The 18872-nt window shown below is 40.6% G+C and overlaps 1 protein-coding gene across 1 annotated transcript in view; it reads right to left on the bottom strand.

Moving 5' to 3' along the window:
- Window positions 1-16719, bottom strand: part of MAN1A1 (mannosidase alpha class 1A member 1) — a 169417-nt gene extending 152698 nt beyond the window's left edge. The window contains exons 1-2 of the mRNA XM_012739118.2: window positions 16507-16719; window positions 15407-16252 (exon numbers count right to left, since the gene is read on the bottom strand). Of these exons, the coding sequence (XP_012594572.1) occupies window positions 15407-16009 (603 nt within the window). The 5' untranslated portion in view covers window positions 16010-16252; window positions 16507-16719. The remainder of the gene's footprint in view (window positions 1-15406; window positions 16253-16506) is intronic.
- Window positions 16720-18872: the final 2153 nt, after the last annotated feature.

Here is an 18872-nt window from a genome sequence, read left to right as displayed (position 1 = left end):
TTGCACCATTACCACCATCTCTCTCGGAGAGAAAACACTAAAGGATGGAGAAATGATTAACAGCATGGGTAAGAAGTATTAAAGAAAAAGACAGCTGATGCTAAATTAAGCCAAATTATGAAAGCTAAAACTAAAACCTGATTCCCTGTAACAAATTTGGCTCCAAAATCCTAAACCTTGATTAGCACATCAGTTAAAAGTAGAGAATTAGGTCAAAACTTGTATTTATCAAGAATACGTACATTCAGAGTAGTTGTCCTAACAAGGAATCTACAAATAATTAACTCAGACTAATACCTGGCATGATACTTTGCCAAAACTTTTTCCTAGTCCTCAAGGAAGTCCCTTTCTAACTGTCTAAATTCTGGTGTCTTTACCTTATGAAAACCTAGAGTGTAATTCTCCAGATCACAGGTGGGTGGAGAACTACAACCACAGAAGCAAACACACTGACTTCCCAGACCTTCAGGTATATTCTCATGAGACTGTATTAGAGCATTAAGAAAGAAACAGACGAACAACACTGCCCCGCCCCTACTCCCACGAGGCATTTGCTTTTACACTTCTGTATTTCAGTCCATCTTACTATGCAATTTCTTGGAATAGAACTTCTTCCTCAATTTATAAAATTAAAATTGTCTGTTTTCAATCAATTTTAGAAACATCTGACAAGGCATGGGAAATAAAAGAGAAATACCTTTTGATTTTAACTTTTCCTCTTTTTCCTTACCACTAAGAGCAAGCATATTTAAAAATTTAAGATTGGAAAATATAGATCTGGGGGGATTAAAAAAAGGTAGAAAGAAAGGAGACCAAAACATACTTGTGCCCAGCAAAGAGTATCTTTATCTCTATTAGTCAGTTTTTATTAATTCCTCCTTTGAATTCTAAAATGAAATAATTTAAAAATTAAAAATGCCACAGATTAAATGATTTCTGTTATTTTAGGTTGAATCATAAGAACTTAAGTGTTATCTCTTATGTTAAGACCAAAAACAACCAAAATGTTCTTCAGAAAGTCTATAGGAGTTTAATGTTCCAATAAAAGGAAGTAAACTTTTAGAACATTAGTTGGTGTTCTGTTTCTAAATCTAATCCTCCAGGCATAAACTACAAAGTTAATAAAGGAGCAGATTAAAAGCAACCAAGAACAAATTATTAATTTGGTTTTCCATTTCACTCTTCAATTCTTGTTTTAAATGCACTAGGAATCTCTGCTGCCAACATAGTTAAAGCTGCAGCAGCTCTAATAATCAACGGATATTATCACAAAGGATGTAGATACATCCTAAAATGAAAGCACCATATGCCTAATTATTGAGCTAAATTTATACACTTAGCTATCTCTGAAAGAAACATTTTCAGCTCACAAAATATTTCTTTCTATGCTCTGCAGGTATTTCTCCAGATTTCATTCTTCTCCCTGGCTTTTTTCCCTCCCCCAAAATCTAAGAGTTTGTGTGATGCCAAGTCAGGAAGTCAGAGGTAACCGGACACTGACAAATGAATGAGAAACTGCTCCATTCAACACCCTCTCTATGGTTTTCATAAGGATGAGCATCGCTTGTGTGTGGTAACAACTGAAACAAGGCAAAGCAATGCCTACTTTCCTGCCACAGGAAGTAGGGATTTTGGCAACAACTAAGGAGGGAGGCAACAATAGAAAATACAAGCTATTGGTCAATACAGCAATACTGCAGCCAAAACATTCTTTTCTTTCCTAGAAATGACTTTGTGAATCCAATTTACTTACCAAACCCTTTTCTTAACAAAAAAAGTCCAAGCTTATTACTCCCACCAATCCCTAATTGCAAATAAATAAATACTACTTATTGAATAATGCTGTATGCCAGGCATTGTGCTGAGAGAATCACATACATTTTCTATTTTAGATTTTATAACCACTCTGCACAGGAGAATTATCAGCCCCATTTCACTGCTGAGAAAAGGAGGCTCAGAAGTGTTTCCACTCTGTTTCCTAGTGTTTCCTAGTTGCTTTACAGTCTAACTAGATTGGAAAGATTTTTGATGATAATGTACTTGTTGCTCATTTTGGTTACATTTCAAATGAATCACCTTCTACTGTCAAATTCCAGGCCATGAACCTCTGGGACAGAAGAAGGTGTCTCCACTTTTAGGGGATCTGAAATCTAGTTTGAAGATAACATATATGCCCATGAAGTCAGTGACACACAGGCTAAAGACAAATAATGAATGACATGTGAATCTGGAAAAGGGAGAGACATATGAAGGTTGAAACTGTAGAGAGGATTTCACGAAGACATGGATTTTAAGCAAGTGAGAAAATGCTCTTTTTGAGAGCAATGAAGTAAACAAGGCAAAGTCTTAAATTAGGTTGGAGACAGAAACTATGCAAGTTTAATGAAAGCGCAAAGTCCTTCCTGGTAATAGGAGATTTCACTCAGGAAGCAAACTGAGGCAGATTTAGAGAAGACTACAGATGCCAACCTAAAAATTTGTGACTTCATTCTAGAGCAATGTTTTTCTAACACTGGACCTGAAGTACTAGCATCACTGGGGAACATGTTCAAAATGCAAACTCTGAGGCCCACCCAGACCTACTGAATCAGAAACTCAGGGGAAAGAGCACAGAAATCTGTCTTTTAACTCTTTGCACTCGCTTGCTTTTTTCTTGATTCCTTTATTCTACTCGGGTTTTAATTTTTTAAATACCCCAGATTTTACAAAGCACGGCAGTAGAGTAAAAAACTGGAGTTTCTTTTCATACAAACTTATCTATTTGGATTTTTTTATATTTCAAATTATTGATACATTCAAAGAGTAATTTTAATCTCTATAATTTTTGCTAACCATGTCAAGTCGCACTCGACATCCGAGTGCAAAGGGTTAATGTGCCTTCCAGGTGATTCTGATGCATGTTAAGGTTTGAATTGATGCTTTACAGAAAATGGAAGACCCCTAAAACCTGAGTTGGACAGCATAAAAGAATGATATTTTAAGAAGATTAATCTGTAGCATGAATTGGAAAAGGGACCATTTGCAAATTCATAAAATTCATAGAGCCTCTATCATGTAATTATTTATATGAGAAAGCACTTTTCAAGAGATGTACTATGAAATTAGGAAACAGAAGACAGAGGTTTTTCTCTTTCTGATTTCTCTAGTGGAAAATAATACCTAACCTATGACTTTTCATTTCATTGTAGTACTGTAAGCATGACTTATTAAGACACCTTTGCCTCTCAAAAACTTTTGCCAGAATGGAAATGAAAACCAAAACAACTCTAATTAGGCTTATCATGTATGAAATTGAACAACAAAAAAAATGACAGCTCTTATTAAATATAGTCCACTACTCTAGGTAATGATAAATAAAAATGAGTGAGGACGCTACGTAATTTAAAAATCACATATCTGAAAAACAAAATGTTGGGTATAAACATAAAGACTTTTCAACAAAAAATCAGAACTTTTATATTCAAGTGGTGACCTTTAAACAAATCTCACAATTGCTGAGTATGGCAGCTCATGCCTATATCCCGGCATTTTGGGAGGCCAAAGCAGGAGGATCAGTTGAGGCCAGGAGTTTGAGACCAGCCTGGGCAACACAGCCAGACCCTGTCCTTATAAAAAATTTAAAAAATAAATAAGCCAGGCATGGTGGCATGAACCTGTAGTCCCAGATACTCTGGAGGCTGAGGCAGGAGCACTGCTTTAGCCCAGGAGTTCTAGGCTGCAGTGAGGTATGATCTTATCACTGCACTCCAGCCCTGGTGACAAAAAGAAGATCCTATCTCTAAAAAGAAAAAGAAACAAAACAAAACGAAGAAATCTCACAATTATCTACATTTATTTCAGTGATGTTCTATTTGCTCAAAAGATTTCTTATGAACCACTTTCCCAGCCAGTTTACAAGTCATATAAGAAAATGAATATAGTTTTCATTTTATACATCATTCTGAAAAACAGCTTTAAAGCTGGAAAAGGTATTTCCTACATTGTTTATTTCATTCACTAGATCTGACTCTACATGACATTTGACCATTGTAAAAAAATCAAATCCCCCCTCAGAAGAGAATGACCTGCAGTTTATGAGTACATGTAGGAGAAAGGGCTCCAAAGATGAATGAACAACACACTTTTGGAATATTTAATTACTTAAAAAGGGGTCACACTTTACCTGAGTAACTCCTATGGGTATACCTGTTTAAAAAAGCATATTCATTCAACAAATGTTTATTGGATCCTACTAGGGATAAGGCCCAGAGCTAGCTGACCTGCCGGACACATGGATGGGTAGGGGAAGCTTTCTCCTGCCCTCAACATGACAGTTCTGGAAGAGACTAATGACTGTGAAGAGCTGATGTCACAGAAGATCTGTATTCTTGGAGTTAGAGAAAATAGAAGTACTTCCAACCTATACTGTGGCTCTATCTTATTACTGACAGAATACTTAATAAATCATAATTTTTATTCCCCCTAACTGCTAAAGCAGCTTTCAACAGTAGTTAATAAATCATCTTCAATTTTTATGCTCCTCAAATTTCCCCCCTTTTTTTTAAAAGCTACTGAGTTCTTCATTAGGCATTCTATGTTAAGTAACCCCAGGAGGATTAAATAATGAAGACTAACCAAAGTGCTTAATATGAATGAATGTATACAATGTATTAAATATATGCCAATTATAAAACACCCTTTTTACTACATGAAGTTCCTTTTACACTTCTTAATAAGAATGCCTCATAAAACTGCTGACTTGGCTAATAATTCCTTAAATCACAATATGGACTTCTTAGGCATTTCTAATTATGAGCTGAAAACCTGTAGTTGACTACATACAATATTCAACACTGCTAGTTGACTATAAAAATAACACGTCTCAGAGAACAGCATTCTAAATATTCTAAAATTACTATCATCCCAAACCACAATTTATAAAAATAATATAGCACATTTATGTCAATCGTTATTCATGATGTTAACACAGTCATAGCCAAATTTAAATAGTTCTGGCATTTGGCAGACTTTAATGAACTAACCAAGGTCACAATATAAATACATTTTGAAACATGCAGCTCTTCACTATCTTAAAAAGCATGACTAAAAACACTTGATTTAAGGAAGTTTACCAAAAAAAAGCTCAAATTTCACCAAAAAAATCATGCTTTTCTTTAAAAAATAAAATACCTTAGACAAAATGCATTTTTATCCTATTTAGAACTCTAAAGGCCTCCAACACCCAGAAGATTAGCTTATCTCTTCTAACATAAAGATGTATTATTTCTATGAAACCGTATCAATGATATCCTTTAGTTAATTTTTCTTCTTTAAGAATTCAGCCTTGTAAGACTTGCCGTTTTCTGGTATCATTAAAATCACTTCTGAAATTCTACTTGGATCATTTTTTATCTTCAACTATTAGGAATCCATCCTGATAAATTCTAAAAGGAGAATGAACCTTCCCCAGTTCTCCAAAAAGGCCAATCCTTTCCTCAAATAACTGATGCAAAATCCCAACTATAACTTAAACATGAAAACAAGCTGGCTGAGGGAAAGTAGGCTGTCCCAGGCGTTTGGTAAGATGTCTTCTCAGTAAAGAGTATTTTTTACCCTAGGTGATCAACCCAGGGAAGAAGAAGTTTTTGTTACAACTTTTCTTTATAAAATCCTATCTCCCACCTTCAGGACTTTGCTTGTAGTAGGAGTCCACCATCCAGCCAGCTTGCTAGATCCATCTCCTGGTATCTCTTACATCTTGGGCCTCCAATCTCTGCCTTCTGCCTAATCCTGCTCCTTTAAAAACTTCCTTGTTCTATACAAACTCACAATGAGGAAACGCAAATAGTCAACCAACACAAAAGAAAATGTTAATCAAAGAAAGGCAAATTAAAAATACAAGATACTGTTTCATCACCTATGAAATTGATAAAGATTCAATAGAATATGTTCATTTTATTATAGGAGGGACCATAGATGGTTTTTGGAAAGTTATCCCTCAAAATATACCACTATCTTTTGGCCCGTTCATTTACTCTTCTAGGAATTTGAGAGGAAATCCTACTTACAAGAGTATGGGCATAAAAAGTGAGATGGAAACCTACTGGACAAGTGTGTTTATCTCAGCATTTTTTATAAAAACAGAAAACTGGAAATAACCTAAAGGTTCAGATCCAAGAAAACGGTTAAATAAAGGATGATGCTTCTATGTGATTATGCTAACATCAAATGATACTTCAAAAGAAAATTTAAAAAACACACATATATAATATGGTTAGAACTGTGGGAAAAAAATAAAACTTCCATGTTGGGGCAATGGAGGGTAGTAACTGAGTAACAGAGCTGTGAAGGATTGTCCTCCCCAGCCCCCCCAACCAGGATGCTTTCAAATTTTTCTTTCCCAAGCAGGTATTAGTTTATAATAAAGTAACACAATGAAAGATAACTTGCTTCATCTACGAATCTATTCTATTCCTTGCTAAGACAAATCTCAAAGTATAATAATTTCTGCTGAGCAACTTTAGTGAAATACCTTTAACAGCAGCCTTTAAGAAGCAATATGTATCAATGAAAGGCAGACACCAGTAGTGAAATTTCAGGTGGCTGGGAATGAGATTTTGAGACTGAGTACACACTCCTGTGCTTCCCTAATCATTCCACAGGTCTGGCCTTTTGCTTTTTGCCTATTGCCTTATGCCCTGACAGAGATACAGTGAGGAAACACACTGTTTTAGTACAGTAGTTACAGCATATATTCCTGTGAAACAGAAACCAGGGTTAGACAATCATGTCCCAAATATCAGGTCAGGAAAGCTGGACACACCACCCCTAGCATGGGCCAGGATCCTTGGCCTCCAATCTCTGAGATCTTCTTGTTCCTTAAAAGAATCAAGTGTTCCCCAAGAGACCTTGAGAAAACCATCCAGCGAGGATGGATTTGGCAGAAATGGAGACTCCAGCAATAGCTTATGGCCTTTGGATGCCTGAGTTCATGTCTCACGTAGTCATTAACAGGCCTGTGTATACCAGTTATTGCCACACCCTTTCTCATAAACTCCTAGCATAGGCAAACAGGCTTCCCCACCAGCGTTGCAACAAACATTGTTTCAGACTGTGGTGTACTGTATTATTAAACCGTCCTTTCAGAATTTAGCCTCTTTCTTCATCAGATTTCCATCCTCTCCTTTCTATGCCTTCTTTCCTACTAAGTTGCTCATACTAAACGCTACCACAAGAGGACCTGGGGACAGGGCCATCTAATTAGCAACTCGCATAAAATACAAGAAAAATGCAAACGAAAGTTAATATAATATGGTGTGAGGGTCACTTGTGTGGAGGATGTAGAGCAATAGTGACCAGAAAGTAGCAGAGCAAAAGAGGAGCTGGGCTTCTGATAAATGTAAGAGCCAGGGAGATGAAGGGACTGAGAGAAAAAGCAAGAATGAAGGAGCCAGTCTAATTATAAAAGTCAAATAAACACAAAGGATACCTGTGCTTTTTAATTTTATGATCTCTGTTCTGGATTATCTGGGGGAATGCTCTCCCCTAATGTACGTAAAGCCAGCGTATTCCTGACAGAAATGAGGGCTTGTGACTTTTAAATGCTCTTAAACCTTCAGCTCATTTGGTTTTCTTTCAAGTACCTAATGATCACAGAAGTTTTTTTCTGGACCCAGTAGAGGAGGGGCAGTGCTGCCGGGTTCTCCAGAGCATAGGAATTAGCCAGCATTGCTTTCTCAGTCAATCCCTTACCAACAAAGATGTTCCAGCTCCCTCTTGGACGGTCTCAGCGGGGCTTCTGGCAGTTGGCCTACCATTTAGGGCTGAGGAGGGAGGGCCAGTCTCCAAAGCACATGTTCTCATTAGAGTCAAGATTATCCCAGGCTGAGTGGGGCCTGGGCGCTAAGAAGCAGTTCTCTGTCGTCTGTACACTGGGGGGAGCTCAATAAGTCGCAGTTTACAGGCCCTACTCATATGTAAGATGGAGTACTGAGCCAGAAATCCTAATAAATCTCAATTCAGTGTGAAGCTCCTGAAAAGGCCAAACTCTCTGAGCTACAAAATACAACTGATTTATGGGTGCTTTGACTATCAAGTGATAGACTGAGTTCTGATTACAGAATTTATCACAATTATATAATTTTTGCCAAGCCTAAAATAATTTTCTTTCTCGTTTCTTTTTCTTTTCTTTCTTTCTTTCTTTTTTTTTTTTTTTTTTTTTGAGACAGAGTCTCACTTTGTTGCCCAGGTTAGAGTGCCTTGGCATCATCCTAGCTCACAGCAACCTCAAACTCCTGGGCTCAAGCGATTCTCTTGCCTCAGCCTCCTAAGTAGCTGGGACTACAGGCATTAGCCACCCCGCCAGGCCCTTCTTTCTCATTTCTTAAAAACATTTCTCCAAAGACAAAACAGATTAAAATTCACTTTACGCAGTATCTCTATTTTTGGGAGCAATTTCAATGCTTAAGGAAGTAACTTGACTATGACTACTCTGAGAAGACAGTACCTTCAAGAACAAGCACATTTGACTATGAGAAAGAGACAAATTAATTCTCTAACACATATTTTGTGGTTTTTTTTCTAGCACATATTTTGAAGTACAGAAACTGAAGAAATATATGTAGTAAGTATATAATTTTAAAGATATCTAAGGTTCTTTGGAATTTGGCAGGAATCTGAGAGTTGACCGTAACACAAAATCCTAGCTATCTGGAAAGACCTTTCTAATGAACTGGAAATGTAACCCTGTAAGCCCTAAAATTTAATTTTTTTTTTTTCAGAGGCAGGGTCTCACTCTGTAGCCCAGGCTGGAGTACAATGGCACAATCATAGCTCACTGAAGCCTCCAACTCCTGGGCTCAAGCAATCCTCCTGCCTCAGCCTCTTGAGTTAGCTGACACTACAGGCATCCACCACTCACACCCAGCTAATTTTTATTAATTTTTTTTTTTTTTAGAGATGAGGTCTTGCTATGTTGCCCAGGCTGGTCTTGAACTCCTGGCCTCAAGTGATCATTCCACCCCTTGGCCTCTCAAAAATGCTGTGATTGTAGGTGTAAGCCACCATACCCAGCCTAATTTTAACTATTTTTGATAACCTTTTCAAACATCATTACCCACTTCCCTGATTTATTAAAAAGTATATGATCGACACTATCTTGGCTTGATGGCTTTAAGTAGTGACCAGTAATAGTAATAATTGCAAGTAGCATTTATTGTTTACTCACTGTATCCCTGATACCATTCTAAGCACTTTGTGTGGGTGATTACATTTAAGCCTCAGCATCCAACAAAGTAGGTGCTATTATTATTCCCATTTTACAAATGAAGAAACTGAAACTGAGAGATTAAGTAATTTGCAGAAGGTCACAAAATTAGTGAATGGTAGAGGCAAGATTCAGAACCACATCATCTGAGTCCAGAATTCATCCTTTCATTACCACATTGCTCCAAATGGATGGAGCAAGACAGGGCACCCAAACAGAGAATTTCCAGAACCTGCATGGGCAGAAAGAATGGCCCATAGATGGGTGTGATTCTTAAATGGATGTCTACTTTTTTAAAAAAAAAATAGTCCTTTAGGTTAACTGTCAATTTTTCTGTTATCCCCAGTGCAATGTCAGAAAAGCACATACATTCATAGTTTGAGAGAGATCCCCCAAGTCATCCTATCCCTTTTTTCTGGGTGCCCCCCCCCCTTTCACCCTTTGTATATATAATAACCCTCTATCTCTCCCTTTCTCCCCTCCTTCTTCTCCCGCACTTCTCTTTATAAAGAATGTTTAACTGAATGATTACAAATGCCTCTGCTTCCTGCAGAGATCTTTATAAAAAGAAAAAGATCTGGCTGGGCACAATGGCTCACACTTGTAATCCTAGCACTCTGGGAGCCCAAGACATGAGGATTGCTTGAGCTAAGGAGTTCAAGAGAGACCAGTCTGAGCAAGAGTGAGACTCTGTCTCTACTAAAAATAGAAAAATTAGCCAAGCATTGAGCATTGTGGCCCATGCCTGTGGTCGCAGCTACTTGGGAGGCTGAGGCAGGAGGATCGCTTAAGCCCAGGAGTTTGAGGTTGCAGTGAGCTATGATGATGCCACTGCACTTTACCCAGGGTGACAGAATGAGACTCTGTCTCAAAAAAAAAAAAAAAAAAGAAAAAAAGATCTCATATCAAACTTTCCCTTTCCCTGGGTGGCTTTACAAAGAAGTTTTCTAAACCACGCCACTGGTAAGATTTTTAAAAATTACTGTATCTAGCCTGGGCAACAAAGTGAGACTGTCTCAAAAAAAAAATTACTATAGTTAACTTAAAAACTATTTTGATCCATGGTTAATTGAAAAAAAAATTACTATAGTTAACTTAAGAGGTCAAATTTATAATACTGCAGAATTATATGTGTTTTATATGCACTCTGCATTAGGGTCTGCAAATAATGAACACAGACAGTCAATTTATGCACTTATTCAGACTTTTCTTTAGGCTGCAAGCCCTGTGAGGGATGGTGAGCAACACTCACTGAGGACTGGGACTTTTGTTCTCAACTAGACTCTGCCACTAAATGGTGATGTGATTTACTGAACAATCTTTGTGTTTTGATTGCTTCTACTGTAAAATGAATGAGCTATCTCTAAGATCTCTTCCAACTACAATATTTTGAGCATACGCTTAGTTTTAAAAATCAGATATTTAAAGTTATTATCTTTACAGCATATTGTTGGTAACAGAAAAAAAAATAATTTGCAATTTGTGTTAAGGGACAGAAGACAGGGAATTAGAGGTAGTTCAATTACTGAACACCAAGCCAAGCACTAGGCTAAGAACACAGAGGGAAAGTCAGGATTTACATTCTCCAAAGAAGGAATCTCTTTCCTAAACTACCAAACATAGGTTTCTCCTTTATTATTTTTAACCTATTTAGAGGAGAAGCTGTTTTGCTAATCATTTCACAGTATCTTTGGAGCTCACAGTTGCTATTCTTATTTGACCAATCTAAACTCATCTTCGACAAACCATGTTTACGATTTTGTAGATTATAAAGAAATTAAGAGACCACAGGTGCTAGACTGGGCTGGGGGTATAAGCATGTTCCAGTGCAATTCTGATCTACTCTGTATATACAGACCTTATCCCTGACACAGATTTGTAGGTATTCCTCCTCTTTGACCTTGGGACACATGCTTTAAATTCTCTTTAATAAAGAATTTCCACTGATATGACAGCTTATGAAATAATTTAAAGAATTTATACTACCATAGCTTATAAAATCTAATTCATATATGTTAAGTTTTCCAATAAATTCCAACAAATTCAGATCTCATACAAAGGTACTTTTTACACATGCAAAATACTAGGATAAATTTCTGAAGATGGTTTAGTTTATTAGCACACCTAAGAAATATAGATGCATTGATTTGAAAATGCATTTTTTTAAAAACTTATTTTCATACTTTTAACGAGGTTATAAGTCCTCTGTACAGCTTTTTTATACAAATCTTAGTTGCTTGATAAGAGAAAGACAGAACACTCCTCTTGGAGAAATTATCAACAGCTTGCAGAAAATTAAGCTGAACACAATTAACTCTCCATTAACAATCCTTTCTTGCTTTTGCATATTAATATTCAATAATCAGCATCTATTCAAGTATTTATACTGTTGAAATCTTAATTTATTCATCTACTTGTTAAAGAGAGAATCCTGTACAAACACTCTATGTCCTCCCTCCTCTTGGGGCAATGCCCCCCTGGCCTATGTTCAGTAGGGAGCATGTCACAGAGCAAGGGTGGCAGAACAGGCAAGCAACCCAAGGGTGCTGAAGCTTCTTCGGTCTGGCTTTTATTATTTTATAAATATTATTTTCCACATTAGACTACTCATACAAATAAACTGGAGAGTTAAGTTTCAAAATAAAAGTGTTTTGTTTCATTGTAACCTGTCAAGGTAGATTATTCCCAGATCTCATCTTTACCAAAAGGGTAAACTGTCAATGGTTAACATAAATTATAGGCTATATACCTAAGGTTAGTATAAAATATAATAGAAGTATATTTTAATCATTAGCATCAATATGAAAATTTTCTTTAAATTTATGATTACAACAAAATAGGTCTACAATAAAAAACTAAAGTTTTGTTTGGAGAAAATGAGAGAAGACAATTGTGACCCCACAGTTGTGGGGTCCTAAAGCTTTATGTGATAGATCCCAGGCTGCCAAACTGCACACACTCCCAACCCCTACTGAGGCTGGTAAGGATTCCAGTCTGAGAAAGGAGGAATCCCCTCTGACAATTTGACTGTCTTCAGCCTCTACTACTCAGGACCCCCCCCATAATTTCAGAAAATGAAAAACAAAATGTTAATCCTCCAAATTGGATTAAGACCCTAATCTTAAAGGACAAAAGCAGCTCATTGTATAGCCTAAAAAGAAAATGCTAAAACTATCTCCTGATTTTAAAAATGAGGTAGGGAAAAGGGTAAATGGACTATTTTTCTAAAAATTTCAGTGTGCTCTTTTAAGTTCTATGTTTCATTATTCTAACACTGCTTTTTAAAGCTAAGGACAACTTGAGTACAGTTTTAAGTAGATCAAACTTATTAAAATAAATATGTACTATGTATGTATTATAAACTTCAATAAAATTCAAATATTTTACAAAGTTTTCACAGGGGTAGAGAAAGAAAAATCTTAATTTGGTATTAAATCAATCCATCAGAGCAGTGGCAGATAACACTTAACACCTTTTTGTGAAGAGTGCTAGGCGATGTCCTATTTGAAATTAACAGATTATCTTCCCTAAGGCACAAATTTGCTAAAAATTTACTGCAGTATCAGAAACATAAGTGTGTTCACAATATAAAAAATAGTACTGACTGCTTTTTGAACCAAATTTATAAAATCTGAGTTGAACTCAAATTATAGTTCAAGCCCCCAACACCTCAGACTTGCCTATACTTTATAAATTTTAACCATAAAAGTTAGTGCATTCATGTGTGATAGAGAATGTAAGTATAAAGATAACTAAGAAATACAGAAATAAAAAACAAAACCAAAGCAAAGATCCACTGTTCCATGACAAGAAGTCCACAGACTCCTGAAACTGAATCTAAATATGCAAAGAGTCCAATGCCCTATTCACAGTAGGCAACCAACCACTCTTTTCCCTCTGAAACCAAACATTTACAGCATAGTTTTTAGAATAGCATCATGAATTACCTTTTTTTTATTTGGTTTACAAAGGAATACACCTGCCTGAACTAATCTGATGGAAAATCATAATCCATTTCTTCCTGTTAGCCTTTGACTAAATACTGAAGCTAATTATGCTGGCTCTTTTGGGTTCTCCCGGCCACCATGGAATTTTAAAGAACACTTTTAGTTCCACCACTTTACGCAAGACTGGACAGTTTCAAAACACCTAGGTGTGAAGATGTGAGCACCACATTTACACAGAGGCTACATTTCCTTTACATGGTTAATTAAGGCCTTGTGATTTAGAGACACGGATAACATGGATCCAAAAGGGGTGGATATGCACACAATATGCTGTCCTGAAGTGACTGCTACCGTTCCACAGCTTCTGCTCTGAATGTACTTTTAATCACTATTGATCAGTACCAACAGCTTTTTAACATCCATGCATCCTTAGCACTTAAAATCTTTTCCTTGGACAACTGTTTTCTGTCCTAACTAGCAGCTCATATGAATTTAGAGGCATGAAATGTGTAAATTACACTCTTCAAATTTAAGAGAAATACAAGCAGATACAGATCATTTCGGAAATTTACTATGGTTTGGGTTGGATATTTTTCAGGATTCTGGGAGGATGTTTAGTAAGAGGTAGAGCTTTGTGACACCTTCCATGTTTGGTAACACTGACAGGATTTCATGGAGAAAGGGAAACTGCTAGATAGAAGTTGTCTAGGTAAGTAGAATGCATTCCCCCAAGTCTCGGTGGGATCCATACCTGAGGAGGGGTCTCAAAGAAGCAGGAAGGCTGATGGACTGTGGAAGGAAAGTATCTGCATGGGAGGAATGAAGGCATTCTTCCCAGAGTAAACTGAAAGAGATCCAAATCCACTTTAACGTGCTCAATTACAGCTTAACCAGGTTCATCTGGTGTTACATTATAAAGTCACAAATCCTATGACAATCGGGCTGCCTTCATTCTGCAACCACTTAATCTAAATACCTCTTCACCACTTCAAAATTCTGTTCACTCTCTGAAAACAGGATCAGGAAGCTTCCTTTCCTGATTATCTACCCCAAGATCAAAATACTAATACAAAACTTATTTCCACAGAGACTCTGTGTATTATTTTTTAAATGGCACTTCCATTCATAATGTATTTTAGAAAACTGAATCAAGATTTGGAATGACATGCTTTTAATATGGTTCCTACAGCTCTTGACTGCGTAAAACACAGCCTGGCTCAGTGTCACACAGGGGAGTAGCCCTGGAAGGAGGCATGTCCATAGAGAGCCTAGTGACAGGTGACTGGGAAAAAGTCCTGGCTTTCCGATTCAAGTCCTGACTCAGTCACTAACTGGTTCTGGAGCTTTGGGCCCTTCAACTTTCATCTTTAAAATGACAGCCTGAAATGATTTTTAAGGCCCCCTTCAGCTTTAAGCTGGTCATGAACTAATCACGTTACAAGTTTTAACAGAAAATTATGAGAAAGTACCAGTACTTATCAAAGTCCATGTTTGTCCTAGATTAAGTCTGTCATCATTGTGCTGCTGTGGAGGCGAACCTGTTGCATCACGGAATACCCTACTGCTGACGGTGCACTAGAAATACAAGAGGCAGCAAACAAGCTTTTTAAATTTTCATTTTTTTTTAAAAAAAAGTAAACAATGTATCCTCCTATGCCGGGAAGTTCTCGGGTTTCACCTTTACAGTCTGAAAGTACACACTGAATGCCACCTGGCAGAATGGGGTCACATGACTGAACGCGGGGTGTGCTGGCCTGCTATTAGAACCTTTTTATCAAACGCCTGATTGATGCTTTGCATTTACATTCAAGCTTCATTTTAAAGCCACGTCCAAGCCTTATTAGGGGGCTGATTAGTACCTTCGCTGTTACTATTCTCAGGGATAATTAAACGAGTAGCGGCCAGTGAAGGAGGTTTTTATATCACCTGCCCATGCATTTATCATACCTACCTCGTATGGCTTGTGCTCACCAGAGCAAAGCATACAAGTTAAAAGCAACGAGATTCAACCTCAGATCTTAATTGGTCACATCTACTACGATACTGAAAAAAGGGAAACGAAAGAGCCTTGGACACAGCACCTGGTGGAAGGGGAAAACCTCCATCTCTCCCTACACTGCAATGTTGTAGTCTTAAAGAGTTTCAAAGGTCCCCAGTTTCTCCCAGAAAAACACGGCCGTCGGGAGGGATGGGGTTTCTGGCGCGGCGCACTCACCTCTTTGATCTTTGCCCTCTTCTCGCGGGCGTCGGCGTCCGCAGGCTCCCTGCTCTCCACCCCGATCGGGGGCACGAAATTCACCTGGGGCAGTCCCCTGAACGGCTCCTTGTCACGCAGCTGGTCCTGGGCCACCTTCTCCTTCTCCAGCAGGATGTCTCTCTGGATCTCCTCGGGCAGCTTCTGCAGGGTCTCCTTGGCTTCCCTGAGAGCGCGCTCGTGGTTTTCGCGGATCCTGGCCAAGTTGTCCTCCAGGGCGGCTGCCGGGTCCCGGGGCGCGCCCTCCTCGCGGCGCCGGGCTCGCCCCTCGGCCGGGTCCTCGACGCGCGCCCCGGGCCCGAGCTTGTGGTCGGCGGCCGGCTGCAAGGCGGGGCTGGAGTGGAACAGAACCCCGCTGAGCAGCTTGGAGGAGTCGGGCAGGAAGAAGATCGCCCCGAAGCAGAGCGTGATGAAGGCGCTGAACACCAGCAGCAGCACGAACTTCTCCGTGAGGCGGAAGGCGGCGGGGCCCGACCCCTTCCTGCCGCCGCCGCCGCCGAGCCCCCCGCCCAGGCCGCCGCCCGCCGGGCTGCCGAAGAGCGGCAACAGGCCCCCCACGGGCATCGCTCCCGCCGCGGCCGCCGGGCCGCCCGCTGTGCAGTGGCCCGGCGCCGCGCCGCTCAGCAGCCAAACTTCGCCGCCGCCGGGCGTCAGCGGCTGCGGGGCCGGGTCCTGCGCATCCAGGCCGCCCGAGCCCCTCGGCCGGGCTGCAGGTCCGCCCTGGGAAAGCAAGTCCCCTCCGGGTCTTCTGCCCGGGGCGGCTCCTTGGGCAAACAGGCACGCGCGGCAGACGGCCGGCTGCAGCCCCTGCGGGAGAGAAAACAGTGAAACGTGGTAATTACGATGCTGATGATAAAGTTTCCAGCGGGTCTCCGCCCTGGACGCCGCGCGAGCTGCCAGGACAGCTCCCCAGCGCGGAGTCCGGAGTCCGACTCCGGGCACCGCCCTCGGAGCCCACTCTTTGGACTTGGGGCGAAGTTTCGGGCCCGGGGCCGGGGGCGGGCGTCCGCGTGCGCGTGGGGCAGGGGCGCGCGCGGACCCTCCGGGGGCGGGCAGCGCACCTCTGGGCGGGAGGGGCGCGGCGCGAGCGGGCACCCGTCAACTTCGCCCGCTCCCCATCTCCGCGCCGAGACCAGCTGCCTCTTTCCCGGGCGGCGGGGGACGCGCGGCGCCCGGCGCGGCTCAGGCGGGCGAGCGCGCCGACCTGCGGGCGAGCGGCAGCGAGCAGCGCGGCACGACGCCCTCCGCCGCGGCCCCGCGAGCACTAACACCACTGCCGGTCTCGGGGAGGTAGGAAACGAGGGCGGCGACGCGTCCGGAGAGTGACGGCGCGGCCTGGCCAATCACGCGCTGCCCAGGGACCCGCGGGGGCGGGGTCGAGGCGGGGAGGGGGCTGCGCGGGGCGGGGAGTTTACGGGAAGCGCAGCCCGGCGGGGCCCTGCCGGGGGCGGGAGGGCGCGGGTCGGGCGGCACGAGGCAGGCGGCAGCGGCGGCGCCGGGGACTGGCAGACCCGTGGCCGGGGCCCAGGCCGGGACGCGGCGGGCCGGGCCGGGCCGGGGTCGGGAGTTTCTACCGCGCCCGCCCGGGTCCCCAGGGTGATGGATCCTAGATTGGCCCGCGGGCGCCAGGGCTGACCGGGACCTCCCTGCCTGTCCTCGGACCGCGCCAGGCGGCCGGGGCCACCCCTGGGGGTTCCGGGGAGGGCGGGGTCTCGCTGGGGATCACCAGGCTCCGGTCCGTTCTGCGGCGCGTCTTTCCCCCCTGACCCCCTTCTTACCCAAGGCCGGGATTCCCCCGGTGTCCGGTGGCGGTTAACCCCAAAGTCCCTCTGTTCCAGGAGCCGCGCTCCTGAGCGCTTTTGAGCTCTCAGGTCTAGCATCCTTTCACATCCTAAGAGACGTACAGTGTTGCGGTAGCTTAGGACTCTTCGTATGCACCCTCTCCCCTTCAAAAAAAAAAGTTGTTTGCCTCCCCCGCCCTCTCCCACTTACAAAATTCATTTACCTCATAGAAGTTGGTCAAATTTTCCATTCAAAGAAGAGTTCTATGCTGCCATAGCTTCCAGCAATAAATTGAACACTGTGTTGAAATTAAGTCTTGGATCCGACTACTTCCAGTGAAGTGAGGACTTGGTGCAATAGAAAATTGTTTTCAAGACTGCATTATTTTCCAAAATGTGTTCGTAATTCCCCTGTTGCTCCACAAATGAAGGGATATCAGAGAGAAAAAAGTTGACAGACTTCCCATTTTTAAAAGCTGATTTGTAGCAGCCTTATTTCCCCTCACCCTTCTCTGGAAACGTGATTTTAGTTGTTTCTAACTTGTTTCTTAAAGGAAACAGCTGGCACCTTTCTGGAAGGTGCCCACAATACAGCTGTTTTGAGCTGTTAAACTGTATGGGAAAATAGAAAACTGAATCAGGAATCTTTATTACAGTTTTTATTTAATTATTAATTTTAACATTTTTTGTATATTTTGTGTAAAATGAGTCAGTTATATGCTCAAAGTTGATTTTAATAGGAAATTAATTGTTTGATAAAGTCTAGTTTATGGCTTGGATATTTTGATACCTGCTATGAAATTCTATGCCCAGAAGAGTGCAGCATATCCAAGCAGGGTAATAAAGTTTAGAAGGGCTGAAAAAGAAAAAAAGTAAGAATGGAAGGTGATTTTTGTTTCAGACTACATTTGGAGATTCTTGAAAGGCTGGAAAGTTTGCATCACTAACAACATCCTTAAAATTGAGTTATCTCATGCGTAGATAGATGGTAGATAGATAGAAATTGGGGTTAATTACCCCGAATGTGGTCTCTTTATGATCATCTTTTTTGGGTGGAATAATTTATAGTTTTAAAAATTATATTTTAAGAAATTTTTTCTTATAGCCACAGAAATATTTAGGAAATTTAATTTTAAATAAATATTACTAAGTATTCCAGAAAAGCAATAAAATTTACTTTTAAGTGCATGTTAAAATGGTGATGAAGGGAAGTTATAACTTAATTCTGACACTCTTTAACTTTGATACCAAATGGGTTTTGGCATTTAACCTCTGTAGTAGAAACATTTAAAATTTAGTTTATGGATTTATGGATGACTTTTTTTCCCTAAGAAATTTAAAATGATATATCTATATTATTTCTAAATCGTTTAAAGTAACTGCTCTTTTTATTTCAGTTTACCTTTATGAAGTTTATTTTAAGATAATTTTCTCTATTTCTCATAAGGCTAGTCAGTTTATTGTGATTGTAGCCTGGCTTTAATAATTTGTTAGACAAGAAATTAGTATAGGAAGTTTATTATAGATACATACAAAAGGGTGCTCAGTCTATCTTAGGAGGGATGTGAAATATATGGGAATGCCCATATTTGCCCTAGAGAAAGTTAAATCCACAGAGATGGTATTTGAAGAGGCATAGCAAAGGA

The sequence above is a fragment of the Microcebus murinus genome, chromosome 5, assembly GCF_040939455.1.
Source record: "Microcebus murinus isolate Inina chromosome 5, M.murinus_Inina_mat1.0, whole genome shotgun sequence".
Lineage (NCBI taxonomy): Eukaryota > Metazoa > Chordata > Mammalia > Primates > Cheirogaleidae > Microcebus > Microcebus murinus.
Note: the sequence above shows the minus strand (reverse complement) of the source record. Positions and strands in the feature narration are given on the sequence as shown.